The sequence below is a fragment of the Molossus molossus genome, unplaced genomic scaffold (genome assembly GCF_014108415.1).
Source record: "Molossus molossus isolate mMolMol1 unplaced genomic scaffold, mMolMol1.p scaffold_m16_p_21, whole genome shotgun sequence".
In the NCBI taxonomy this organism is placed as follows: Eukaryota; Metazoa; Chordata; class Mammalia; order Chiroptera; family Molossidae; genus Molossus; species Molossus molossus.
Genome location: NW_023425357.1, coordinates 8,568,217 through 8,595,660, shown reverse-complemented (window position 1 = coordinate 8,595,660; position 27,444 = coordinate 8,568,217). Strand labels below are relative to the sequence as shown.

Here is a 27,444-nt window from a genome sequence, read left to right as displayed (position 1 = left end):
ACAAACAATTACTTAACTACTTGACACTTAACACCCTCATTAATTGGCCATGTTTGTATGCAATACACAAGTTTGCACAGAATCAGATATGAGTTATGAGTCAGTGGGAAAAAAGATGCTCAAGATATTCGAGATACCATCCATTGCACCCAGAGTGGTGGTACCTCCAGAAACCTGGCAGAAGTCTACACAGGAACCTAGGGAGACAACACCAGAAATGTGTGAAATGCACAAGCCTGGATCCTGTTAGAACGGGTGGATCAAAACCAGTGTCGTCCACATCCTGGACTCAGACAGGACTTAAAATAGTTGCACAGTAGGTTTTTTTTACTTAAATAGCAAATTTGGTCTGGCCGGTGTGGCTCAGTGGTTGAACCGATCGACCCATGCTCCAAGAGGTCCCTGGTTCGATTCCCAGTCAGCGCACATGCCCAGGCTGTGGGCCCAACGCCCAGTGTGGGGCATGCAGGAGGCGGCCAATCGATGTTCTCTCTCATCGATGTTTCTATCTCTCTCCCTCTCCTTTCCTCTCTCTCTAGAATCAATAAAGAAAAAAAAAAAAAGAATCAACCAATGAATGCATAAATAAGTGGAACAACAAACCGATGTTTCTCTCTCTCTTCCTCTCTCTAAAAATAAACAATAAAAAGCCTGCCTAGCCATTTTCCAAAGTGACTGGACCATTCTGCATCGCCAGCAGAAATGCAGGGGCTGTCCAGCTGCTCCACATCCCCGTCAGCACGTGCCGTTTTTTTTTGTTGCCGTCCCGGCAGGCATGCGTAGTGGCATCTCATGGTAGTTGCTCGCGGTGTTGATAGACATTTCCACAAAGTCCAATTTATCCTGTTTGTTTTTTGTTTATTTCTGCGTGGCCAGTGTAAAATTCTTAAATACATTTGATTAGATACAGTTGACAGTGTTATTGCTAAAAAGTGTCCTCTGGAGTGACAGCAGTGTTTGTCCTCAGTCGCTCCCTACCCCAAGTTCCTCGGACAGGGTAGGACATACCATGGAGTCACAGCACCCACACACACACACACACACACACACACACACACACACACACACAGCACAGCCACCAAAATAACCAGCAAAGGAGCCAGTGCATGTCAGAACATCCTATCAAAGGATGTGGCGCCCTGTGCCTTGTGTCCTGAGATGGGGAGGCCAGGCAGGCTCCCAGGATGAGGCGTGGAGGACTCTACTTCTCCATCTTGCTGGTTCCTAACCTTGGGTGGAGGCAGGAGTTGAGGACAAGGGAGATCTGGAGAGACATTCACACCCACACACACATATATCCCAGCAGCAAGTCCTCTCAAATCCGGGGTTAGGGAGGAAGGCTGGGGGCCCTGGCTCCCTGGAGGGTACGGGCAGGGCTTCCAGAGCCCTACTTCATGTTTATCCATCTCATGATCCCATTGTCCAAAGTGCCCCATCAGAGCAGGGAAGGTACCTACTGGGGCTTACATGACTGATTCCTTCTCAAAGTTGTTAGCATCCCCAGCAGGTCGTGAATAGGGTTTGAGGAGGGGGTTCCCCTCCTCGATGGGTATTGGCAGTGGAGCCACAGATGACTCACTCTTCACGTTGATCAACTCGGGCACTGAGCTCTGACGCTTTGTCCGATCCACGTAATGTTGGAGAAGTGCCGCCCCAAAGGCGTCTCCTTCCACATTGAGGACGGTACAGGACCGGTCCCTGAAGGGGGGGGAGAGATGGGAAATGAGTGGGAGGGGCAGGGTCCAGGCCCAGCTCTCCCTCTGCTCTCCCTGTAATCATGAGTCCCCATCACACTGTCCTACACGGAACCCTATTCTACAAGCCTGGACCAGGTCATTCCTCCACCCTCCCAGGATGCCAAGTGTCCCTTCCTCCTAGAACCACAAAGCCCTACCCCTGAAATGCCAACGTGTCCCTCCGCCTTTGAACCCCAAAGATCTCCTCCATCCTCTCTGGACCCCAGTGATCTTTCTTCCAATAAAACATAAGATTTGTTCCCTCTGGAACCTCCAAGTCACCCCCTCCTTTTGGGGCCCCAGAGACCCTCCACCCCACCCCTTCCCCCTGAAATAGAGTTCTCCCCTCAGGTCTTTCTCCTCCCTAGAATCCTAAGGATCTCTTCTCTTCTTCTCTTTTTCTCTCTCTCTCGGTTAATCCTCACCCAAGGATATTTTTCCATTGATTTTTAGAGAGAGGAAGCGGGGAGACAGAGAGAAAGAGAGACAGAGAAACATCGATGTGAGAGAGACACATGGATTGGTTGCCTCCTGCACGTGCCCTGTCCAGGACCAGCGATCAAACCTACAACCCAGCTACGTGCCCTTGACCAGAAATCAAACCCGAGATACTTCCATCCTTGGGTGGACGCTCTGACCACTGAACCACACCAGCCAGGGCATGGATCTTTTTCCTCTTTATGCATTGTGTGTGTGTGTGTGACATTTTAGAAAATGGGGCTACAATTCACATACCATAAAATTCACCCTTTAAAAGTGTCAAACCGAGTGGTTTTAGTATATTCAGAATTGTATAAGCATTACTACTATTTAATTCCAGAATATTTTTATCACTCCAGAAAGAAAGAAAACCCCACACCCATTAGGTAGCTATCCTCCAGTTACCCCCAGACCCCCGCCCCAGGAAACAACTCATCTACTTTATATAGATTTGTCTATTCTGGACATCTCATAGGCATGGAATCACAGACCACGCAGTCCTTTGTGTCTGGCTTCTCTCACGCAGCATGTTTTCAAGGTCATCCATGTGGTAACATGTATGTATCAGTGTTGCAGGTGACATTTTGTGTATCTACTCATCAATTGATGGACATCTGGGTTGTTTCTACCTGTTCACTACTATGAATAGTGATTATTAGAATAATATACTATGATCCAGCCAGTGTGGCTCAGGGGTTGAGCGTCGACCCATGCACCAAGAGGTCGCCGATTCGATTCCCTGTCAGACACATGCTCAGGGTGTGGGCCCGATCCCCAGTGGGGGCATGCAGGAGGCGGCCAATCAATGTTCTCTCTCTCTCTCCCTCCCCCTTCCTCTCTCTCTCTACAAAAGAAAGGGGGGGAGAATAATGTACTATGGCCCTGGCTGGTTTGGCTCAGTGGTTAGAGCATCAGCCTGTGGTCAAGAGAGACCCGGGTTTGGTTCCCACTAAGGACATGTACCTTGGTTGCGGTTTGTCCCCGGCCCTGGTTGGGTTTTGCAGGAGGCGGCCACTCAATGTGTCCCTTTCACATCGATGTTTCTCTTTCTCTCTTCCTCTCTCTCCCTCCCTCCTACTCTATCTTAACAAAAAATAGAAAAATGTCCTCGGGTAAGGATAAAAAAATAAATAAATAAATAACAATGTACCTCGGACATTTGTGTACAAGTCTTTGTGGTTATGTTTTTATTTATTTATGTGTTTGTTTGTTTTTATCCTCACCTGAGGACATTTTTGCACTCATCTTCAGATAGAGCAGGAGGGAAAGAAGGAGGACGAGAAAGAGAGAGAGAAACATCAATGTGAGAGAGACACCTTGACTGGTTGCCACCCACACGACCCCAACCAGGGCCGAGGACAAACTGCAACTGAGGTACCTGTCCTTAGCGGGAACCGAACCCAGGACTCTCTGGTCCATGGGCCGAAGCTCTAACTGCTGAGCTAAACTGGCCAGGGTGGCTGGGATTTGAACACAAGCAGTCTGCCCTAAGAATCTATCACCCACCATGGCACACTACCTCTCCGGGGTTCTTAGAAGCCCCAAGATCCCTTTCTTCCCTGTGACCAAAATGCTCAAAGTGCCCTCCCCTTTCCTCTAGAACTCCTGCCTTCCTCTCCTTTTCTGCCAGAGGCTCTCAGTGACCCTCCTGTTTGTCCCCTTGCCCAGGAGTACCCCTGACCCCCCTGAAGCCCCAAACCCACACTCACACTAGCCAGTCCACAGCCAGGATCAAGGAGATGTCAACCGGCAGGCTGACCGCCTCGAGGATGATGGCCAGAGTGAGGACACCTCCAGCAGGGATGCCCGCGGCACCCACGCTGGACGCCGTGGCGGTGACCCTGGCGGAGGAGAGGGGAGGTCAGGGGTCAGGGAGAGGCTTCCTAGTGGGAGAAACTACCATATAGGAGCCCTGCTCCCCCCAGGCTGTGTCCATTCTCAGGGGAGGGGTCGGCTGGCTCAGGTCCTAGCGGCAGCCACACTCACAGGATGGTGATGATCTGCACGAAATTCAAGTGTTGCTGGTTGAGCTGTGCAATGAACACTGCAGCCACACACTGGAAGAGTGCGGCACCATCCATGTTGACAGTGGCACCGATGGGCAGGATGAAGCGGCTGATGTGCTTAGAGACGCCATTCTCCTCCACGTACTTCATCATCAGCGGTAAAGTGGCAGAGCTGCGAGGGACCACCGATCTGTTAGCTCAGGGAGCCCACCCAGGACTTCCCCCCCACCAAGCCCGGCCCACCACCCTGCCCACATAACCCCGCCCCCTGACCCAAGCCCGGCCCACTCACTGCCACCACCTTCTGTCGCCCCTCCCCCCCAACACACAGCCTGTCCAGCAATCTAAGCCCTTCTCTTCCCGGGGCCAGAAGGTACAGGGATCCCGCAGGCTGCAGTCATTCCAACATGTAGGCGGCCTCCACACCCTGCTACTCAAAATGTACACAAAAACTCACACCTAAATTCTCATGTCTCAGAGTTCACTCACCCACACCTCCTGCTACCTCCACCAGTAAGAGACCTCAGCTAAGAATTCCTAACTCTCTTGGGGTGCCGCCACAGGGATGGTCCCGTTCTGAGGGGACAGGGTCAGCAGAGATAGGTAAAACACCCGGAGAGAAGGTGGAAAGAGCTCCCAGAGACTGGATCCAGGGCAGAGCATTAGGGTCCCCCAGGGCCAGGCCTTAGCGGGGAGGAAGGGATCTCATGAAGGGAGGAAGAAATCACTAAGGCAGTAGTTTCCTAATTTTAGGGGGGTCTGGGGAATGGGGGAGGATAGATCCAGGACTTTATGAGAAACTTAAGCAAGTAGGGCCCCTGTACCCAGACCCAATGTCCCCAAACACAAAAGTTCAGGGGTCTTCAGACATCCGATGCCTGCTCCAGGTCCCTTAGCTTAAAAATCCCGCCCTGGTCTGCCCCAAGGTCACACCTGGAGGAGGTCCCGAAGGCGGTGGCCAGCGCTGCGGTGATGCCCCACAGGAAGCGGTAGGGGTTCTTCCGAGTGAAGACGAAGTAGATGAGGGGCAGCACCAGGAGCCCGTGGATGGCGTGGCCCAGCAGACAGCACAGGATGTATTTGCCGAGGCTGGCGAACAGCAACCCCACGTCCTCCATCTCCACAATCTTGCTGGCCACCAGGAACAAGACGCCCACCGGGGCATACCTAATCACCCAGGAGACAGATGGCCGCCTCTGATCACGTGCCCACCAGGGCCAGGAATCGTGTTCCGCTCGCAGCCGACCACAGCCTCCCTGGAAGTCAGGAGGTGTCCAGAGCAGTGTGTGCGGAAATCTGGCACCTCCCCAGCCCTCCTGTGCTCTCTCCTTGAAGACAGTGTAGCGGGAGATAAAAGAAGCCCGGGTGGTTCCATCACCACTTGGAGCAGAGTTGGACCAGATTTGGACTTAACACATGACCAAGAAAGAAATATGTACCACGCGCGAGTCATTTGTGTGTTCCGGATTCCTTTGTTGTAGCAGCTTGTATGACTTAAACCATTATAACCTCTTACCACGTTATGAAAAATAAAAAGACTATGGCTCAGGACTTAATAACAGCTCCGAGGCATGAAGCCTTTAAGACGTGCTAAACCTTTGAGTGTAATCGAATCTTCACTACAAGGGCGCTCTTGTTTCGAGTCTCTTACAAACTACTGTTGAATTAACAAAATTTAACAGGTCGGTAAAGCCGGGACGATAATACTCCTGACCTCATATGAATGTTAGGAGGATGAAATGAGATGCCAGTTGAAATGAGTTGAAAGCTTTTTAATAATTCATCTCTAAACTTTAGAACCTTTTCCTGCAGTGAAGATCCCAGGGTGCTTATGCCTCCCAGCCAGGAGGCCTCCCAACATTGCCTCTATGGCTGCTTGATCACTATGACCAGTTGTCTCCCAAACCCCCTTCCTCTTTTTTTTTTTAATTTTTTTTTTCTTTATTGATTTTAGAGAGAGAGGAAGGAAGAGGGAGAGTAAGATAGAAACATCCATGAGAGAGAACATCGATTGGCCGCTCCCTGCATGCCCTCCACTGGGGATTGGGCCCACAACCTGGGCATGTGCCCTGATGGGAAATTGAACTGGCGACCTCTTAGTACATGGGTCGATGCTCAACCACTGAGCCACACCAGCCAGGCCCCCCCTTCTTCTTTAGTAAGAGAAGAAAGGCACCATTTCCCACCCGTGTACCTGGGTTTGGCCAAATGCCCAATGGGATGTGCCAAGAAATTATACAAGTCAAGTACAGGATAAATATTAGCTAATACTGTTTTCTGTAAGCCTGCCATAGGTCAGGCACTGTCCCAAACACTTTACATACAGTAACTTGGTTTTTTATTATTATTAATTTGTTTTGTTACAGATGTTTCTCCTTTTTCCCCCCATTGACACCCTCCTCACCATTCCCCCCGCCCCATCCCCAGCTTTATGTCTATGTCCACTGGTCATGCATACATGCATATAAGTTCTGTGGTTTATCTCTCCCCCCAATCCCCGTCCTCTGAGGCTTGACAGTCTGTACCCCACCTCTATGTCTCTGGGTCAATTTTGTTCATCAGTTTGTTTAGTTCATTATATTCCACAAATAAGTGAGGTCATGTGATACTTGTCTTTCTCTGCTTGGCTTGTTTCGCTTAGCATAATACTCTCCAGGTCTTTCCATGCCATCTCAAAAGATAAGAGATCTTTCTTTCTTACAGCTGCATAGTATTCCATTGTGTACATGTACCACAGCTTTTTTATCCACTCATCTACTGATGGACACTTGGGTTGTTTCCAGATCTTAGCGATTGTAAATAGTGCTGCTGTGAACACAGGGGTACATATATTGTTTCTGATTGGTATTTCAGATTCCTTAGGGCATATTCCCAGAAGTGGGATCACTGGGTCAAATGGCAGTTCAATTTTTAACTTTTTGAGGTAACACCATAGTGTTTTCCACAGTGGCTGCACCATACATGCAGTAACTTTTTTGTGCCTGGTCCACTCAACCCCAATTTCCAGATGGAAAACGGAGACACAGAGTGATAAGTAACTTGTTGGAGGGCACAGCTAGGACACGGCCTTGCCAGGACGGGAACCGTGGCCACCCAGCCGCAGAGCCTGCTCTTACCCACACACCGCCTGGTTCTCCGGCAAAGTGCTTTTACTATTCAAGGTGCACTCAGTGCCCACACAGCAGCTTTCCAGACGCCATGCACTGGAATCCGGGTGTGGGGGTATAGGATTTGTTAAAAATGCAGCAACCCTGGCCCCACCTCCTGATTTCTGACCTTGTAGATCAGTGGTTCTCAACCTTCCTAATGGCGCGACCCTTTAATACAGTTTCTCATGTTTTGTTGACCCCCAACTATAAAATTACTTTCTTTTTTTTTTTTTATCCTCACCTGAGGACATTTTTCCGTTTTTTGTACAGAGTGGGAGGGAGAGAGAGGAAGAGAGAAAGAGGGAAACATCGATGTGAAAGGGACACATTGAGTGGCTGCCACCCGCACGACCAACCAGGGCCGGGGACAAACTGCAACCGAGGTACGTGTCCTTAGCGGGAACCGAACCTGGGTCTCTCCAGACCGCAGGTGGATGCTCCAACTGCTGAGCCAAACCGGCCAGGGCCATAAAATTACTTTCATTGCTACTTCATAACTCTAAGTTTGCTACTGTTATGAATCACCACCGGAAATATGTGTTTTCCGATGGTCTTAGGCGACCCCTTTGAAAGGGTCGTTTGACCCCCAAAGTGGTCGCGACCCACAGGTTGAGAAACGGTGTTCTGGATCCAGGGTGGAGCCTGAGAATCAGTGTGAGACTGGGGAGGAGACAAGCATGGAAGCCAGAGGCCCGTGCACATTTGTTAACTAGGTCATTTAGCAAAGCTCATAATGGTAATAGTTGTAGCTTATATTAAGTGAGGGCTTGGTAGGTGCCAGGCACTTAAAGCATGTTCTAAGTGCTTTCTTTCTTTTTTTTTTTTAATCCTCACTTGAGGCCATTTTTGCATTCATTTTCAGGTAGAGTGGGAGGGAAAGTGGGAGGGAGAGAGGGAGGAAGAGAGAGAAACATTGATGTGAGAGACACATCAACTGGCCGCCACCCACAGAACCCCAACCGGGGCTGGGGACAAACTACAACAGAGGTACGTGCCCTTAGCAGGAACCGAACCCGGGTCTCTCTGATCCACAGGCTGACGCTCTAACTGCTGAGCCAAACTGTCCAGGGCTAAGTGCTTTCTTTACCTATACCCAGTCATTTGTTTCATCTTCGTGATAACTCTACAAAGCAGGTGCAACTTTAGATCATTGATCCAAAGGCAAACATTTGATTACCTTTTAATCTCTAAAACTGAGATGTGTTAGCCAGGCTGTGGCCATAGCATGGCTGTCTTTTTGTCACCTTCCAGTAAAATCAAGCTGCCAGTAGCAGTCTAAGCCTTCATGGAATACAGCGCTGTCTTTATTTTATAGACAAGGAAATTGAGGCACAGAGAGGGTAAGGCACCTGCCCAAAGTCACACAGCCATGGAATGGTCCACGCTGGATTTGAATCCAGGCCATCTGGCTGTAAGAAGTACACGGAGGGTTACCCCTTCTTCCACCCCAGCCCCCTCTCCCACCACCTACCACATGATCCAGGAGACCAGCAACATGGTGGCATCGTTGAAGGAGTTGAAGAAGCAGATGAGCAGCTCTCCCTCCGGCCCCAGCTTCCGCAGGCACACACCAAAGACGATGGCAAACACCACCAGGCCCAGGATGTTCATACCCTCCACCTCATCCCCCATACGGACCTTTGGGCAAAGAACAGATGGAGGAGGGAGAGGGATGCTCAGTCAACTTGCAAAGTCACTGAGGACCTGCCATGGGCAGTGCTAGGACCCATCAACTCTGCCTGGCCCAAGTCCAGAGGAAATAGACCAATAGCCAGGGACCACCCAGAGTGGGCAGGGTTGAAATTGGAGAACCCAGGGGGAGTGTGAGAACTGAGGGGGGAGGAGGTGCCAGCTCAGGAGTCTGGGTCATCATGTTGGGTTTCCTGGAGGAAGAGGCTGAGACCTGGAGAACAGGAAGGGTGAACCAGGTAAAGAGGGGTGGTAGAAGGCTCTAGAGAGGAAATAATTTGCAACAGCCTAGAAGCCAGAGCAACTGGGGCATTCAAAGAGCAGAAAGAAGTCCACTATCTGGAGTGGAATGAGCTGGCAGAATCAGGAGAGGTGACTGGGGAGCGGCGGGGCTGTGGCGGAGCCTGGGCTTTCTTCTGAGGACACTGGGGAGCACGACGTGAGCCTGGGAGAGGCAGGGTCAGGCATGTGCTTTGGAAAGACCACTGCGGCTGCCGGGCCTGGGGCAGATCAGGAAGAGGCACGGGCAAGATGGGGTGGAGGGAAAAGAGGAGCCTGGACCGCTGGGGAGGGATAAGAGGGGTCCAAATGGAGATTCCGGAAAGGCAGAAAGAAATTGGGGAGGGCCTTCACAGACAAACAACAAATTGCACACCAAGTGTTAGAAGACTCAAGGAGTAAACACAGGCTGGGACGGGAGCAATAACGGGCTCTTACCTTCACCTCAGTTACATTGAAGTTTTTCTTTTGATAGGTGGTCGAGTACTGTAAAGAGGGTTGGAAAGCGTCAGTGTCAACAGTCACTGAGGTCACCCCACCCTGTACTGGCACCTACAATGCTCAAAGCCTGCCCTCCCTCAACATCCCTTTACACATAATCTCATTTCACCCCACCAGCAACCCCATTGTGACAGGACCGTTCCTGCCCCCATTTTCCAAGGGCAGAAACCAAGGTCCAGAGAAGTAAAGGCGCTTGCTTGCCCAGTACACACAGTTAGAATTGGAACCCAGCAGGGGCTGGGAACCCATATTCTCACTTGTGGATGAAAAGTGTGGATGATTTTCAGGGGTCACCCAAGAACCCTGCAATATTGCCTGTAAATATGTACGTAGGTACATTTTTTTTTTTCAGGCAGCACCCAAAATCAGGCACCAAGGGGCTATAACTGTCTATCTTCCTCCCTGCCCACCCCCCACCCCCTGGGGGTGCCCCTGAGGACTCACTGAGCGGAAGGCTGCTGACACCAGGTTGGAGGGGAAGATATTTCTGCAGAGACAGACATGGGGGTGAGGGCTTGTTATCAGATACCACAGGGGGAGGTCAAGGGGTATCTGTGGGGCTGGATTGGCTACTTGGGGTGGGAGGAACCTTGGAGACCCCATTTGCACCCAAATGGGGCCCCTACCCTTGCCTCAGCTAGGTTCAGTCAGGCAGAGGTGAATCAGCCCTGCACTGGCTTACAGGGTGTGGGGAGTCTAAGCTGTCTCCCAGGGCCCTAGTAAGCTGTCGTCCTGGGCCCAAAGGGTTGGAAGGATTTTGATCGATGGTGAGGAATGCTGGCTTCCCAAGTCAGGCTTGGGCAGGGTCACCTGGGGCCTTAGCTCCACCCTAGGAAACGAACTTAACATCGAGGACATCTTGCATCAGCCACTTCCTCTGGGAAAAGGGCAGGCTGGCCCTGGGGGCTGGGCCTGCGGCTGGGGGCGGGGGGGGGGGGGTTCTGGGTGTTGGGAAGAAGTGGGGAGAGAGCGAGACAACACACGGCTGTGTACTTCATGAATGTGCATCTGTGTTCACATGGCCACTCTTATGTATGCGTGTGTGACAGTTAGGGCAAGCCCATGTCAATGTGCAACACCACAGCTGTGGCTGAGTGTCCAGCTGTGTGTCAGTTGCTGATAAAGTTGTGTGGCTCAAGGTGTTTTAGCTGAGTCTGGGAGTGGCTGGCCTGTTTTGGCACATGGTGGAAGCCCATGCACAGAAGCAGCCTTCCACTGGGTGTGCTCATCTGTAGGTCAGCCTGTGCTAACCCAGGCCAGAGGGCTGAGCCAGAACCCAGCTAATCTCTCCCAGCCAGAAGGTGCCCACCTGCTGCAACTTCTGGGTGAGTTTCCCATCTGATGTTGAACGGAGGCCCCAGGAGGCTGGGGGAACCCAGTTCCATGACTCATCATTTCCCTCCACTACTTCCTGGAAGTCCCCAACCAACCTGGAGACACTGAATCAGCAGGCCCCAAAGGCAAGGCCATGAGGCTACAGCAGTCTGCCCTCCTTAAGAGAGGGGAGAGCCATTCTTGGAGGGGGGGGAGCACGGAATGAGGAAATGTAATGGAAAGTGGTGGAGGTGGCAGGTCTTAACAGGAGGAACATGTACTGGGGAAGCCACCAGGGCCAGATGAGCTGGGAAGGGAAGGAAGGCTGAGAAAAGAACCCAGCTGTCTGAGTGACACATGGTATGGGAAGCCCCGGGACAGGGAAGAGGGCCTGGTGGGGAACACTTAGATCACCTCAGGTCCTTCGTGGGCACCTTGAGTCCCACGGACTCAAGATCCTGGACTCAAACCTGTATCCAGAAGCCCCATCCTGGAGCCCTTGGCCACCCAGAGATCCCCTTGGAAACCCTCAGTATCCCTTCCCCTGACTGGAGAGCCCCTCTTATGTCCCCCAACTCCCCCAAGCATTACTTCCCCCTTTCTCTGTAAGACTTCCTTGCTTACCACCCTTATGTGGGGTCCCCCTTATGTTCCCAGTTCCCCACAGTTAGAAGTCTCCTTGCCCAGGAGTCTGTCCTCACTCTCTGTACCCTTGGGGCCCTGGGGATGTCCTGGCTCTGGAGAACCCACAGCCCCCACTCCCCCTCCTGTCCACGTGCTACTCGGGCCATCCCTAACACCATCCCCTACCCACGTGGCTGAAGTACCCTTCCCCCACCCTCCGACGGTGGGCGGGGTCTGACCTCAAAAGATCCAGGAAGGAATCCAGCACCTCCTTGCTCTGAGCTTCTTCCTGAGGGGGGTTGATCCCGGCCGAGGCGTTCGCGGCCGCAAGGGCGGCGCCGGGCTGCAGAGCCAGCGCCAAGCTCACGCCGAGAGCGGAGGCTATCAGTGTGGTGACCAGGAAAAAGAGCAGCGCCCAGGCACCCAGGCGGCCGAGCGCGCTCGGGTCCAGACTGGCGGCGCCGCCGATCAGACTGCACACCACCAGCGGCAAGATGATCATCCGCAGCATGCGCAGCAGCAGCTCACCGGGGAAGGCGAAGGCCACCATCCGCGAGGGGTCCAGCGCTACCGCGTCTCTGGCCGCTGACAGCCCCAGCCCCAACGCCACGCCCGCCACCACGGCCACCACAGTCAGCAGCACCAGCAGGTTGGCGCGAAGGCAGCGGCGCACCCGGCCCCAGGAGCTGCTGCCTCCTGCCGCGTCTGGGTCCTCCTTGGGGACCAACGCTGGGACACCCCTCACAATGGGCTCCGCCGCAGCCAGCCCCTTGGGGTCTCCCTTGGGCGGGTCGGCCACCATGATGAACGACCCGGGGTTCCTTAGCGCCTGGAAGCTGGGAGCGCTGGGGTCTCCTCCCTCGGACACCGACGTTTCGGAGAACTGAGGAGCTGAGTAGCAGCCTGGAAACTGGAACTCCGAGGGTTCCCTGAAGTGTGAGTTCACAGCGCCTGAGTTCCTGGCCCTTGAAAGATGGTGTGTCTGAGGTCCCTAGGCTGGGCGCTGGGGCTCCTCTGCTCTTCGAGGTTGTGTACGGCGCCCGAAAGCTGGGAGCTGGGGGCGCCTGGGTTGCTTGGCCTTGGGGGTTGGAATACAGGAGTTTCTCAAGCTGGGACCTGGAGTCCTTGGCTCCGGAAGGCCAACGGCACCCTATACGGCCCAGGTCTTCAAGAGGCGAGGTCCTGGTGGCGAAGATCCCGGACGCCTGGATCCCGCCTGGATCCGGGAGGTGAGGACCTGGAGAGCCTGGGTCCTGGAAACGGAGGGCTCGGGAGCCTGAGTCTGGGAGCCGGAGCCAGAGCTCCGGAAAGAGGGGAACCAGATTCTTGGGCCGGGAGGGAAGGTCCAGGCCACCGGGCGCGGAAGGCACCGGTTGATGATCCCTAGAGATAACGGCTGTCAACCCAGAGGAACCCGACAGCCAGCCGCGTGGCTCTAAACCCGCTTGGCGGAAGCTGCCAGAGTTAAGCACGGGCAAGACTTGCGAAGGCGGGGACCTACCCGGGGGCGGTGATTGGCTGGGGGCTGCCTCCTGCGAGGCTCGGGCCAGCCTCCTTAGAAGGCCGAATAACGTTACCGGTATCCAGGGGCGGGGCCTGAGTGGTGACGTTGCACGAAGGGGCGGGGCGTTGGGGGTTCTCTGGAAAGTGCATGTGATGCGCTGGTGGCTCGTCTAGAAATCAACTCCGCCTGAAACTCCTTCACCCCGAATTCGGTCTTTCATTGTCTCTGGGAACTTCAGTGACTCGAATGTAAAATGCCGATCCTTCCCACGAGTGATGTAAGATTTAAATGAGATGGAGTTATTTAATAATGTGAATATTCTCTTAAATAAATGTCCCCGCCCCCGCAGAGTGGCTCAGTAGGTTAGAGCGCGTCATGGGATAAGCCAAGGTTGCGGGTTTGATCCGCGGTCAGGGCACGGAGAAGAAACAACCAATGAATGCGTAAATAAGTGGAACAACAAATTAATCTTTCTCTCTCCTGCCCCTCTCTAAAATAATAATAATAATAATAATAATAAAATAAAATAAATGTTCCCAGTTCAGAGCCCCACACGTCAATTAATGGCAGTTGTTATATATTAGGATTGCAATCTACTTCTCCGTAGGTACACAGTGTACAATTCAACCATTAAAATTATAATTCAACTTAATGACTGTGCTAATACTTTTATGAATGTTCTCACCAAATATTTCCCCCCATATTTTATTATGAAATTGTTCAGCCCTGGCCAGTATGACTCAGTTGGTTGGAGCACCATCCAGAACACCAAAAGGTGGCGGGTTTAATCCCTGGTCCAGGCAGTTACCAGAAGGAACCGATTGATATTTCGCTCCCTTCCTCTCTCTCTGAAATCAATAAAACATATCCTCAGGTGAGGAATTTAAGAAAAGAAGAAAAAATTTTAAACATACAAAAAGTTTAAATGATTTTACAGCAAGCCTATACCCAACACCTAGAGTCTACAATTATTCATCATACTTCTATATCATATTTCTGTCTACTTATCTATCTAACCATCTATCCATTCACGTTCCTTCTTTTTTTATCCTTACCCAAGGACATTTTTCCTTTTTTTTTTTTCAGACAGAGTGGGAGGGAGAGGAAGAGAGAAAGAGAGAGAGAAACATCGATGTGAAAGGGACACATCGAGTGGCTGCCTCTTGCATGACCCAACCAGGGCTGGGGACAAACTGCAACCGAGATATGTGCCCTTAGTGGAAACCGAACCCAGGTCTCTCTGGACCACAGGACAACACTCTAACTGCTGAGCCAAACCGGCCAAGGTCGCCTTCCTTCTTTTTTTAAAATATGTTTTTATTAATTTTTAGAGAGAGAGGAAGGGTGAGGGAGAGAGAAACATCAGTCGGCTGCTTCCTACACGCCCCTTATTGGGGATCAAGTCTGCAACCCTTGCATGTGCCCTAACTGGGAATTGAACTGGTGACCTCTCTGTGCACTGGGCCACACTCAGCTGAGTCACACAACCAGGGCCCACCTTCCTTTTTTTGAAGCATGATATCAGTGCACTTTCCCTCTAAACACTTCAGTGTGCATTTATTTATTTTATTTTTATTTTTATCCTCACCCAAGGACATTTTTCCATTTTTTGTTCAGATAGAGCAGGAAGGAGAGAGAGGAAGAGAGAGAGAAACACCGACATGAAAGGGACACATCGAGTGGCTGCCTCCTGCACGACCCAACCAAGGCTGGGGACCAACTGCAACCGCGGTACATGCCCCTAGCGGGAACCGTACCCGGGTCTCTCTGGACCGCAGGCCGATGCTCTAACCGCTGAGCCAAACCGGCCAGAACTGCATTTATTAATCAGAGTTTAATATTAGCTCGCAGTCTTTGTTTACTTTTTAGGTAAAATATATATACAACAAAATGCACACATTTTAAGTGACAGTCACTGATTTTCAACAAATGCATATACCTGATTTCCCTGGACTCTTCATGACTGCTTATGAGGTTGGTCCCACTTATACTCATTCCCCAGATGAGCAAGACTGGGGCTTGTGGCCCGAAGAACTCATTTGCCTTGAGGCCACACCTGGGGAGGCTGGGCGTTGCATGCCTGCCTCCCAAGGCCTTAACCACACCTGCTCTGCCACTTCCCTAAGTTCCTTCTTGGTGGTTATTTGGGTCATTTCCAGTGAACCTGCCATGACTCCCTGCTCCTCCTGGTAGTGCTGAAATCTTAATTCCTTTCCTACCTGTCCTGTTCTCTGCTAATATTTCAGGGTTTACTACTTGCTCAAAGACTATAGATAGCTATAACCTCAAAGCTTCCTTCTGTAGCAGCTATGAGGGCAAGTCACAACCTCTATGAGCCTCAGTCTCCACATCTGTACAATGGGAAGAATAATAATAGAGCATACCTCCTTGGGAGCTGTGAGGATCAAATGAGATCATATGTTCAAAGCATTTATTTATTTTTATTTTTATTTTTTTTTATGTTCAAAGCATTTAGACATGGCACAGGTTAGCCCTTAATCAAGTTGCCTACTACTACTAGTATTGTTGTTGTTATGGTCATTATTATTGAAGAACATGGTTTGGGCCCGGACCAGCTCAGGACCAGTGGCTCTGTATGATGCTGGGCACTGGTGTGAGCTCTCCTTGTTGGTCTCTAGACATAGACCTGCTTGGGAAGGAGCTTTGAGAGCTTGTGGTGACATCCTGTAGGATCTGAGGCACTGAGGCCAAGTTGAGCTGAGAATTTGCCCAGGGTCTGAAGGATCCACCACCCAGGCACGTGTAGCCTTGTGGACCCCCTTCCTGTGTCTCTTAGACTCGCTCCCCTCCCAAATCCTCCAAGCTTCAATACCACCCACTTCAGAAAGTCCCCATCCCCCATTCCACCCTCCTAGTCTGACATCATATTCATTCAACAAACTGGCATTAAATCCAGTAGCTTAGTTCTGTGCTAGATGCTGAGAGTGTGGGCACTAAAGCCACATGGACATGGGTGCGAATCCTGACTCCACCACTTACCAGCTGAGCATCAATTTCCTTATTTATCCTCAAGTCAACGTGAGCACGAATTTGATTATGCGCACAGTGACCCTCCATACAAAACACAAGGGGACAATTCCTGGGCACTCCATTCCACAAAAATTCCTGGAGCCCTTTCTAAGGGCCAAGTGTAGTTCAAGGTGCTGGGGACTCAGCAGTGAGAGAAAAAATTAAAAAGAAAAATAAACAGCCCGGCCGGGGTGGCTCAGTGGTTGAGCGTCAACCCCTGCACCAGTGCACCAGGAGGTCGCCGGTTCAATTCCCGGTCAGGGCACATGCCCAGGTTGTAGGCCTGATCCCAGTGAGGGGCATGCAGGAGGCGGCCAGTCAATGTTCTCTCTCATCAATGTTTCTATCTCTCTCTCCCTTCATCTCTCTCTCTCCCTCTCCCTTCATCTCTCTCTAAAATCAACAAAGAAAAAAAATTTTAAAAGAAAAGAAAGAAAAATGACCAGACAAAACTTGCTGTCAGGTTCTTGTGAGGAAGACAAGGGTATCAGCTGGGTGTCAGGTGGGAGGGAGCTGAAGACAGCTAAAGCGTTGAAGGCAGGGAGACAGAGGGGTCACAATGGGGGAAGCAACATTTGCCATGAGACCTGAAGGATAAGAAGGAGCTCGCTGGGACAGTGTGGAGGAACACTCTGGTGAGGGAAGAGCAGGTGCAAAGCCCCAAGGCAGCAAGAGGACACACCCTGTTTGAGGTGCTGTCAGACCTTATCTTATCCCCAGTGACCCTTGAGAAGCCACTCTCCCGGCTTACTAATTTGGATACAGATGGAGGTAGTGAGGCTCCTTGTGACCCAAACCCCCTATCTGGGCAGGGGATTTGAACTCAGGTGTCTCTGACCCCAGCCTGTGCCCTCAACTCCTAGAGCAGTGGTTCTCAACCTTCCTAATGCCACGACCCTTTAATACAGTTCTTCATGTTGTATGTGGGCGTATCTGCATGTGGGTGGACCCGCCTAGAGACAGAAAGAGAAGCGGTGTCTCTGTTCCTAAGATTTCTGATGGTCTTAGGCAACCCCTGTGAAAGGGTCGTTCGATCCCCAAAGGGGTCGCGACCCACAGGTTGAGAACTGCTACCCTAGAGGCTACCATAGCTAACCCTACACTTGGCTCCCCCTCACGCAAAGACATTTCCTTCAAGGGCCTATCGTTTATTCTGAGCACATTGTTGGGCCATGTGATGGGTGGTGCCAGGGATCCAGTGATGACCAAGCTAGTCCTAAATCTGTCCTCAGGGGGGAATCACAGTCCAAAGGAGAAAACAGACTCATCCCAGACAATGAGGACACAGAGTGTGTGATGGGACAGCCCAGAAGGGGTGCTTGACTCAGCTTGGGGGTCAGGAAGGGCTTTCTGGAGGAGGAGACATCACAGCTTGGTTGGGAAAGGGTTGGATCAAGCCCAGGGAAAGAATTCCAGAGAAAGGGAATAACACATGCAAAGCCACAGAGTTGAGAAGAGCCCAGAAGGTTCCCAAGCACAGATCTAACACAGTCACCCCACCCTCGGGATAAAGTCCAAACTCTTCAACCAGGCATCTGTCAATTCAGTAATACATTCTTTCAGTCATTCAACAAACCACATCCACAAAACAAAATGCTCAAGTCAAATAGACAGAGACAGATGGGGAACCGGGCAGAGGACAGGATTCAGTAATAAACCAGGTGGTCAAGAAACATCAAGGAGGCCCAGCTGGTGTGGCTTGGTTGGGTGTCGTCCCATGCACCAGAAGGTTGCTGGTTCCTTTCTGGTCAGGGCACATGCCCAGGTTTCAGGCTCCATCCTGAGTAAGGGGTGTGCAGGAGACAGCCGATTGATGTTTCTCTCTCATCGATGTTTCTATCTCTCCCTTCCTCTCTCTGAAATCAATAAAAACCTATTTTAAAAAAAAAAGAAATATTAAGGAGGAAAACAGGCTCAGGAGAAGGTATATAGGACAGGGCATTATGTTTCAGGTGCACTGACTACAGAGAACAAACTGATGGTTGGCCAGAGGGGAGGGGAGTGAGGGATTGCGTGGAAAAGAGGAAGAACATTAAGACACGCCAACTTCCGGTGACAGAATAAGTCACAAGGATATAAAGTATAGTACAGGGAATAGAATCAATAATATTGTAATAGCCAAGTACAGTGACAGATGGTTACTAGACTTATTGTGGTGATCACTTTGTAAGATATATAGATGTTGAATCACTATGATGTACACCTGAAACTGACATCATCTGGTAGGTCAACTATAATGAAAGAAGACATTTTTTTAAAAATCTTTATTGGTGAATGTAAAATGTATTACAGATGTTCCACATTTTTCCCCCATTGACCCCCTCCTCCCCACTCCCACCCCCCTCCCGCCTTTTCCCACACTATTGTCTGTGTCCATTGGTTATGCATATAAATTCTTTGGTTTATTTCCGCCCCCCCGCCAACCCCTTTCCCTTTGAGGTTTGTCAGTCTAGCAATGAATTTCTACTTCTTAATCTCTTCACCTTTTTCACCCATTCCCCCAACCCCCCTCCCATCTGGCAGCCAACAAAATGTTCTCTGTATCTATGAGAATGTTTCTGTTCTACCTGTTCATTTTGTTTGTAGATTCCATTGTTGATAGATACGTATTCATTGCCATTTTGTTTGTTCATATATTTTATCTTTTTCTTCAAAAAGACCCTTCATCATTTCATATAATAACGGTTTGGTGCTGATGAACTCCTTTAACTTTTTCTTGTCTGGGAAACTCTTTATATGGCCATCGATTTTAAATGACAGGTTTGCAGGATAGAATAATCTTGGTTGTAGGTTCTTGCTTTTCATCAATCTGAATATTTCTTGCCACTCCCTTCTGGCCTGCCAAGTTTCTTTTGAGAAATCAGCTGACAGCCTTATGGGAACTCCCTTGTAGGTAACTAGCTGCCTTTCTCTTGCTGCTTTTAAGATTCTCTCTTTGTCTTGAACCTTTTGCATTTTAATGATGATGTGTCTTGGTGTGGGCCTCTTGGGGTTCATCTTGTTTGGGACTCTCTGTGCTTCCTGGACTTGTATGTCTGTTTCCTTCACCAAGTTAGGGAAGTTTTCTGCCATTATTGTTTCAAACAGGTTTTCGATTTCTTGTTCTCGCTCTTCTCCTTCTGGCACCCCCAAGATGCGAATGCTGGCATGCTTGAAGTTGTCCCAGAGGCTCCTTACACTCTCCTCATTTTTTTGGATTCTTTTTCTTTTTGCTGTTCTGATTGGGCATTTTTTTGCTTCCTTATATTCCAAGTCGATGGTTTGCTCCTTGGATTTACGTACTCTATTATTGAAGTTGTGTAAATTATTCTTTATTTCAGTTAATGCCTCCTTCAATTCTGACTGTGCATCCATGATTTCTGACTGGTCCTTTTTTATGCTCTTGAGGCCCTCACTAAGTTTGCTGAGGTTCTCACTAAGTTCATTGAGCATCCTTATAAGCAGTATTTTGAACTCAGCATCTGTTAGGTTGCTTACCTCCATTTCGCTTAGTTCTTTTCTTGGGGTTTTGTTCTGTTCTTTCATTTGGGACCTGTTTCTTTGTCTCCTTGTTTTGGCTGCCTCCCTGTGTTTGTTTCTGTGTACTGTATTACTTAATGAGAGGAATGGGGCTAGCTGAGACCAGATGCTGCTCGTTTGAAAGAATTTAGGCAAACCTGAAGCAGGATCCAAGACAGGCCAATCCTATGGTTAAGCAAGTGGCAACAGCTTGGGTGGGCCTGAAAGTTGGGTGGGGCGGGGCCTCAGGGAGTCAACAGGGCGGGGCCAACAGTGTGAGCCTGGTTGCTGGAGTCCCAGATATGGCGGCTGTCTGCCGCCCCAGGGAAGGGCTCACCAAAGGAACAAAGGCCTCTGACAGCATGTTTGTCCCTGAGAAAGCCCCCTCTCCAGCCCTCGCTCCAGTGCCAAGCAGCTCAGTTCTTCCCTGTATGTCTCTGGCGCCCCTCGAGCTGCCTCCCCTCCAAGCTTAGAGGGAGAGAGTCCGATAAGTCCGTGCGCGGGCCCTTTAAGGCGCTGCCCGGGGCTCCAGCCGCATCAGCCTCCCTGAGCCTCAGTTCCCGCTGGTTTTTCCAGCCAGAAGTGATGGGGATTCTCTTCCTGGCACTGGATCCCTGAGAGGGGCACCTGGTGTGGGACGGGGACCCCTCAGTCCTCAGGGAGGACCTTCCCAGACGGGGTGTCCTCCTGATTTTTATCCGCCACACGTGGGTGTGGGACCAGCCCGTCTCGCCGCCGCCACCCCCCCTCGCGCCTCCGCCCCTCCTACCAGTCTGGATGTGGCTGCTGCTTTAATTCCGTAGTTGTGGGACTTCCATTCAGCTTGATTTCAGGTGGTTTTGAAAGATGCTTGTTCTGTAGTTTAGTTGTAACTTTGATGTGGTTGTGGGAGGACGCGATACCGCGTCTGCGCTGCCATCTTGACCGGAAGTCTGAAAGAAGACATTTTCAAAACGCACTGACTCTCTCGAACCGAATTTGTGGAAACTGCTAGCAGTGGTCACTTTCGGGAAGGAAAGCAGGGGCTTTGTGGTTCAGCATAAGCACTGTCTCACAGCTTAGCAGCTGAAGGACATCTGGCAAATCATGCGTTACTTTTTTTTTTTTCTTTTATCATTTTTTTTAGAGAGAGGCTCCCTTTGCCCAGTGGCCCACTTACTCATGCAATCGTTGGTTGCTTCTTGTGTGTGCCCTGACTGGGGATCAAACCACAACTTTCGTGTATCAGGATGACGCTCTAACCAACGGAACTACCCTGCCAGGGCCCAGGTCACCGAATTCTCCCGCCTCGGTTTGCTCAGCTGTGAAAACAGGTATCTGCCTCAGAGATCGTGGAGGAGTGGACCTAGTTCGTGTATATAAAGCATTTTGTTTGGTGCCTGGCAAACCACAGCCTCGCGTGGTATTTTATTTTATTTATTTTTTGTGGTATTTTAAGTCATAGCCTTTTGAGATCAACATGGTATTTAGGGCAGAAGTAAAAAAGGCTCCTTCCGTGTGTTCCTTCAGACACAGACTCACAGGCTGGTGTTTCCCCCCAGGAGTGTTCAGGTCCTGAGGGCTACTGTGCAAAGGTGGGACCTGGCAGCTGGGTTTCAGGTGCTGCTGCCGCACGTGGCCAGGCTGAGGACGGGGAACCTTCTGGCAGCCCTCTCCTCAGGGCCCTGGGGGTACGAAGAAATGATTCAGGCCCGCTGGGCAACATGGGGGTGGGGCAGGCTTAGCCCGGTCACTGCCACCTACCCCAAGCACAGGGGTGCCAGACAGGAGGCAAGATAAAGGAAGGAGGCTCCAGGACTCAGGGATCCCAGAATCCCAGTACTGTACCTAGGGCAGCGCGGGGTGGGTCCGAGCCAAGAGGGGAAGATTTGAGGGTTTGGTTGAGGATTGGCTAGGAGTGTCCCACCCCTGCCCTCCCCAGGCTTGGAGAGGAAAACATACCAACTGGTTTCTACCAGCTTTCTTCCCACTCAGCCAAACCTCCTACCCAGATTCAAATTTCATCATGAGGGGGTGAGGGGCGGAGGAAGTGAGCCCTGGCCCATGTGGCTCAGTTGGTTAAAAGGTCACTGGTTCAACTCCAGGTCAGGACACATGCCCAGGTTGTGGGCCCAATACCCAGTGTGGGGCCTGCAGGAGGCAGCCAATCAGTGTTCTCTCTCGTTGATGTTTCTGTGTCTCTCTCCCTCTCACTTCCTCTCTCTATAAAAACCAATAAAAAAGAAATGAGACCAGATCAGTGGGCAGGAGCCAGAGCAGGTAGATGAAAATAAAAGGCTGAAGTTAAAACCATTTCTTTAACTCATTTTACCTCATGGAGCTTACCACATATGTCACTGTTTCTTTCTCTTTTTTAATCCTCACCCGAGGATATTTTTTCATTTATCTTCAGAGAGAGTACGAGGGAGGGAGGGAGAGAGAGAAAGAGAGAAAGAAACATTGATGTGAGAGAAACACATCAATTGACCACCTGCATGACCCTGACCAGGGCTGGGGACCGAACCACAACCAAGGTACATACCCTGGACCAGAATCAAACCTGTAACTCTTTGGTCCTCGGGCTGATGCTCTAACCACTGAGCAAAACCAGCTAGGGCTGTAACTGTTTTTAAACTTCCCAAGTCTCATAGCTCCCTTTGGATATTAAAAGGCAAAATGCTGAACTCCAAAGGCTAACTTCAAAAGTAGAATTTTAGCCCTGGCCAGTTTGGCTCAGTAGTTAGAGTGTTGGCCTGCAGACCAGGGAGTCCTGGGTTCAATTCCACCCAAGGGCACGTACCTCGGTTGCGGTTCATCCTCGGCCCTGGTTGTGGTGGTGCGGGAGGTAACCAATCAATGTGGCTCTCTCACATCGATGTTTCTCTCTCTCTCTCTCTCTCCCTCCCATTCTGTCTGAAGATAAATGTAAAAATACCCTTGGGTGAGGATTTTAAAAATAAATAAATACCTAATTTTTAAAAAATTTAAAAAGAAACAGGAAGGTGCCCTGGCTGGCATTCTCAGTGGTTAGAGCGTTGGCCTGCACACTGGATGGTTGTGGGTTTGATTCCTGGTCAAGGGCATGTACCTGGGTTGCAGGTTTGGTGTGGTCAGGAGGTCAGGGTGTGTGCAGGAGGCAACCGACAGATGTTTCTCTCTCTCTCTCTCTCTCTCTCTCTCTCTCTCTCTCTCTTTCTCTCTTCATCCCCTCTTCCTCCGCTTACTCTAAAAATCAATGGAAAAGCTCTGGCCGGTTTTGCTCAGTGGTTAGAGCATTGGCCCTAGGACCAAAGGGTCACGGGTTCGATTCTGGTCAAGGGCACATGCCTGAATTGTAGGTTTCCCCAGCCCCAACCAGGGCAGTGAGGGAGACAACCAGTCGATGTGTCTCTCGCAACATCAAAGTTTCTCTCTCTCTACCTCCCTCCCTTCCACTCTCTAAAAAATGAAAATGAAAACATCACTGGAAAAAACATTTTTTAAAAAATCAGTGGAAAGCCCCGGCCAGTTTGGCTCAGCGGTTAGAGCGTCAGCCTGCGGTCCAGAGAGTCCCGGGTTTGGTTCCTGCTAAGGGCATGTACCTCGGTTACAGTTTGTCCCCAGCCCCAGTTGGGGTCATATGGGTGGTGACCATTCAGTGTGTCTCTCTCACATCAATGTTTCTCTCTCTTTCTTCTTCCCTCTCATCCTCCTGCTCTATCTGAAGATATATGCAAAAATGTCCTCAGGTGAGGATTAAAAAGAAAAACCCTTAAAAAAAAATCAGTGGAAAAAATATTCGCAGGAGAGAATTAACAACAAAAAAGAAGAAACAGGAAGGGAAAGGGGAGGCTGAACCCTCGGGTCGGGGTGAAGAGGCGACAGAGGGGGCTGCACCATCCTGGCCTGGCTGGAAGCTGCAGCCTGGGGACTGAAGACTGGCCAAGAGCGTCCCTTCCAATCTTTCTAATTATTTATTTAAGAGCTGACTGGTCTGGGCTGGGCTGCTCCGCCCACCCCGTCCAGCTGCAGGCTGTCCGGGTCCTGTGCTTGTGGTTAAGAGTAACTCAGAGCAGGGTGTCAGGCGCTGCCCTCCCCCTCCCTGCAGAGCCGGCCAAGGCCAAGGAAGCTGTTTCAGGGTAGCTGTTTCCGGGCCTGCCTTGGGACCCCACAGGTGGCCTGGAGAGAAAGACACTGGGTGCTTCCAGGGAGGCAGGACAGGATAATGGTCAGGGGCATGGGAGGGGTAGGGGCAGAAAGCTGGGCTCTCCCCCTTCTTAGTTGACCTTAGGCACCAGATGCCACCTCTGAGCCTCAGATCCTCACCTCTGAAACAAGATGAAAGTAGTATCCACCCCTGAGGTGGCAGGAGAATTAAACAAAATCACATAGCAAAGTCCTCAGCGTAGGCCTGGACAATGTCAGAGAGCAGAATATTGGGGAGGGCTTTTATTACTGTAATTAGTAGTTTTTTCCTTTAAAGAGGTCTTGTCAGACCCTGACCAGGTAGGTTAGTTAGTTCCATGGGTAGAGCATCGTTCCAATATGTGTCAAGGTCGTGTGTTCAGTCCCCAGTCAGGGCACATGGAAGAATCAAGCAATGAATACATAAACAAGTGGAACAACAAATTGATCTCTCTCTCCCTCTTTCTCGCTCTCTCTCCCTTCCTCTCTCTTTCTCAAGTCAATCAATCAAATAAATACATAAATAGCCCTGGTTAAAAGTGAGCTGGGCCACACACTGGGGCATCTGAGGGGACACAGGTCTGCCTTGGGGGTCTGAAGGGGCGCAGCCCTGTCAGGAGCTAATTCTGAAGGTCAATAACTACACAGCCATTCCTGTGACCATGTGGGTCTCATCTCTGAGGGCGGCTGGCCTGAAGGACTGGGACATTGTGAGTCTGGGACATTGCCACCTAAGACCGCCCAGGGCTACAGGAGTCCTGAGTACGGAGTGGTGCCCTTCACTGGGTGCAGCCAGCTGGATTCTAGGCGAAAGGTCCAAAGCCCCGCTACTCGCTTTCTGAGAGCAGGGGGGCTGGCGCCCTGGCTCCGGGAGGTATTAGTATTTGCACTTCAGCTCCAGGCGAGGGGCAGACCGAGTGCTGATTAACAGGCTCTGCACAAAGTCCTGCCAGAGCGTCAGCATTTTGAGGTGGAAAGGCAGGGTGAAGGGGGTTGCCCCTTGAACTCAAGTAAAGCAGGCCCATGAAATATGAGGGCATGGCGGCTGATGGGGTTCAGCGGTTGGAGCATCAGCTCATACACTGAAGGGTCTTGGGTTTGATTCCCGGTCAAGGGCACGTACCTGGGTTGCAGGTGCAATCCTGGGCTCCAGTCAGGGTCCTGTGGGAGGCAACCAATCGATGTGTCATTATTTTTTCAAATAGGTTTTGAATTTCTTGCTCTCTCTCTTCTTTAAAAAATATTTTTTTCTTTATTGATTTTTAGAGAGAAAGGAAGGAAGAGGGAGAGAGAGAGAGATAGAAACATCGATGAGAGAGAACATCAATTGGCTGCCTCCTGCATGCTCCCCACAGGGGATTTGGCCCACAACCTGGGCATGTGCCCTGACCGGAAATCAGACCAGTGACTCTTGGAGCATGGGTCAATGCTCAACCACTGAGCCACACTGGCTGGGCTCTCATCTCCTTCTGGCAACTCCATGATGCAAATGTTGGTATACTTGAAATTGTCCTAGAGGCTCCTTACACTGTCTTTATTTTTTTTTAGATTCTTTTTCTTTTTGCTGTTCTGATTGGGCGTGTTTTGCTTCCTTATATTCCAAATTGATGGTTTGCTTCTTGGCTCTACCTACTCTACTATTGATTCCCTGTAAATATTCTTTTTCTTTATTGATTTCAGAGAGAGAGGAAGGGAGAAGGAGAAAGATGGAAACATCGATGAGACAGAACATGAATTGGCCACCTCCTGCATGCCCCTCACTGGGAATTGGGCCCACAACCTGGGCATGTGCCCTGACTGGGAATTGAACCGGTGACCTCTTGGTACCTGGGTCGACGCTCAACCGATGAGCTGCACCGGCCAGGCTATTCCCTGTAAGTATTTTTTTTATCCTCACCTGGGGACATTTTTTTATTTTTTGTTCAGATAGAGTGGGAGGGAGAGAGAGGAAGAGAGAGAGAGAGAGAGAGAGAGAAACATCGACATGAAAGGGACAAATCGAGTGGTTGCCACCCACACGACCCAACCGGGACAAACTGCAACCGAGGTGCATGCCCTTAACGGGAACCAAACCTGGGTCTCTCTGGACCGCAGGCCGACGCTCTAACCACTGACCCAAACCGGCCAGGGCACCAAGCAGCTATTTCTACCCTGCCTCTCAATAGAGGAATTTAGCAAGTGAGCAAGAGGCTTCCTCTAAAGACTCCTGTCCTTGGAGTTAGGTCTGCAGGATGCTATGCATCTACTGAGTCGTTCCCTAGGCCCAGCCAGGATCTGGGTTCTAGCACCGGTTCTGGAACATAGTGGGCTGTTCTCTCTGCCTGGAACCTTTCCTCCACCTCCAGCTCTTAGCCTGCTGTGACCATGAAGGGGATTTCTAAAGGCAGGGGCTGCCAAAGGGGGCCAATACGGAAGAGAACAGTCTGACAGGCCAGGCCTGGCTTCATGCATCATTTAAGCTCCTAGAACCAGCTATGCCTGAAGTCAGCAAACTCGGTGATGTCTCACTCAGATGAGCCAATCAGTTCCTGATTTCTCTGAAGACAACTACAGTTGGGATTTCAGCCACTTGAAGCCCAAAGGGGAGTTAGGCGGGTGAAAGGCACTGGGGAGTAAGCTCCCTCCTGGAGAAGGGAAAGGCATGAGCAAACAGGAGTGGGTGGGAACATGGCCCATTTCAAGGGACAGACAGCAGATTATCGAGGTGGCTGTAATGTGGAATTTACGAGGGGTCCTAGTGGGGTCATGGTGCAACCTTCTGGTTGGAAGACGAAGAGCAGCCCTGCCCGGTTTGGCTCAGCGGTTAGAGCACTGGCCCTCAGACCAAAGGGACATGGGTTTGATTCCCAGTTAAGGGTACATACCTAGGTTGCAGGTTCAATCCCTGGCCCTGGTTGGGGTTGTGCAGGAGGCAACCAGTCAATGTGTTTCTCTCACATTGATATTTCTCTCTCTCCCTCCTTTCCTTCAACTCTATCTAAAAATCAATGGAAAACCATCCTCGGGTGAGGATGAACAAATACACAAACAAAGAAAAACCAAAAACAAAAAGAAAAAAAAAATCTAACTATCTTCAGGGGAAGAAGCTGAGGAAAAGCTGTGAGTTTGGGCACAGGAGCAAGTCAGGGATGTCCACTTTCACCACTCGTATTTAACATAGTACTGGAAGTCTTAGCCACAGCAATCAGACAAGAAGAAAACTTATATAAAAGGGATTCAAATTGGAAAGGAAGAAGTGAAACTGTCATTATTCGCAGGTGACATGATATTGTACATAGAAAACCCTAAAGACTCGATCAAAAAAACAGAGAGTCCGGCCAGTGTGGCTCAGTGGCTGAGCGTCGACCCATGCACCAAGAGGTCACAGGTTTGATTCCCGGTCAGGGCACATGCCCAGGTTGTGGGCCAAATCCCCAGTGGGGGGCATGCAGGCGGCGGCCAATCGATGTTCTCTCTCATCGTTGTTTCTATCTCTCTCTCCCTCTCCCTTC

The 27,444-nt window shown here is 50.6% G+C and overlaps 1 protein-coding gene and 1 long non-coding RNA gene across 2 annotated transcripts; one reads left to right on the top strand and one right to left on the bottom strand.

Moving 5' to 3' along the window:
- Nucleotides 1–618: 618 nt before the first annotated feature.
- On the bottom strand, nt 619–12,602 carry SLC1A5 (solute carrier family 1 member 5). The gene is made up of 8 exons (XM_036275268.1): nt 12,018–12,602; nt 10,285–10,327; nt 9,778–9,825; nt 8,843–9,009; nt 5,156–5,389; nt 4,203–4,394; nt 3,926–4,057; nt 619–1,698 (listed from the first exon to the last, which is right to left on the bottom strand). Exons 1-8 carry the CDS (start codon nt 12,578–12,580, stop codon nt 1,464–1,466), a joined length of 1,614 nt encoding a protein of 537 aa, XP_036131161.1. The 5' UTR covers nt 12,581–12,602; the 3' UTR covers nt 619–1,463.
- A 9-nt stretch (nt 12,603–12,611) lies between these two features.
- LOC118639072 lies at nt 12,612–25,681 on the top strand. Its single transcript, XR_004961143.1, has 3 exons — nt 12,612–12,714; nt 20,937–21,123; nt 25,634–25,681. It is a non-coding gene; the product is annotated as an uncharacterized LOC118639072 (long non-coding RNA).
- The last annotated feature ends 1,763 nt before the right edge of the window (nt 25,682–27,444 follow it).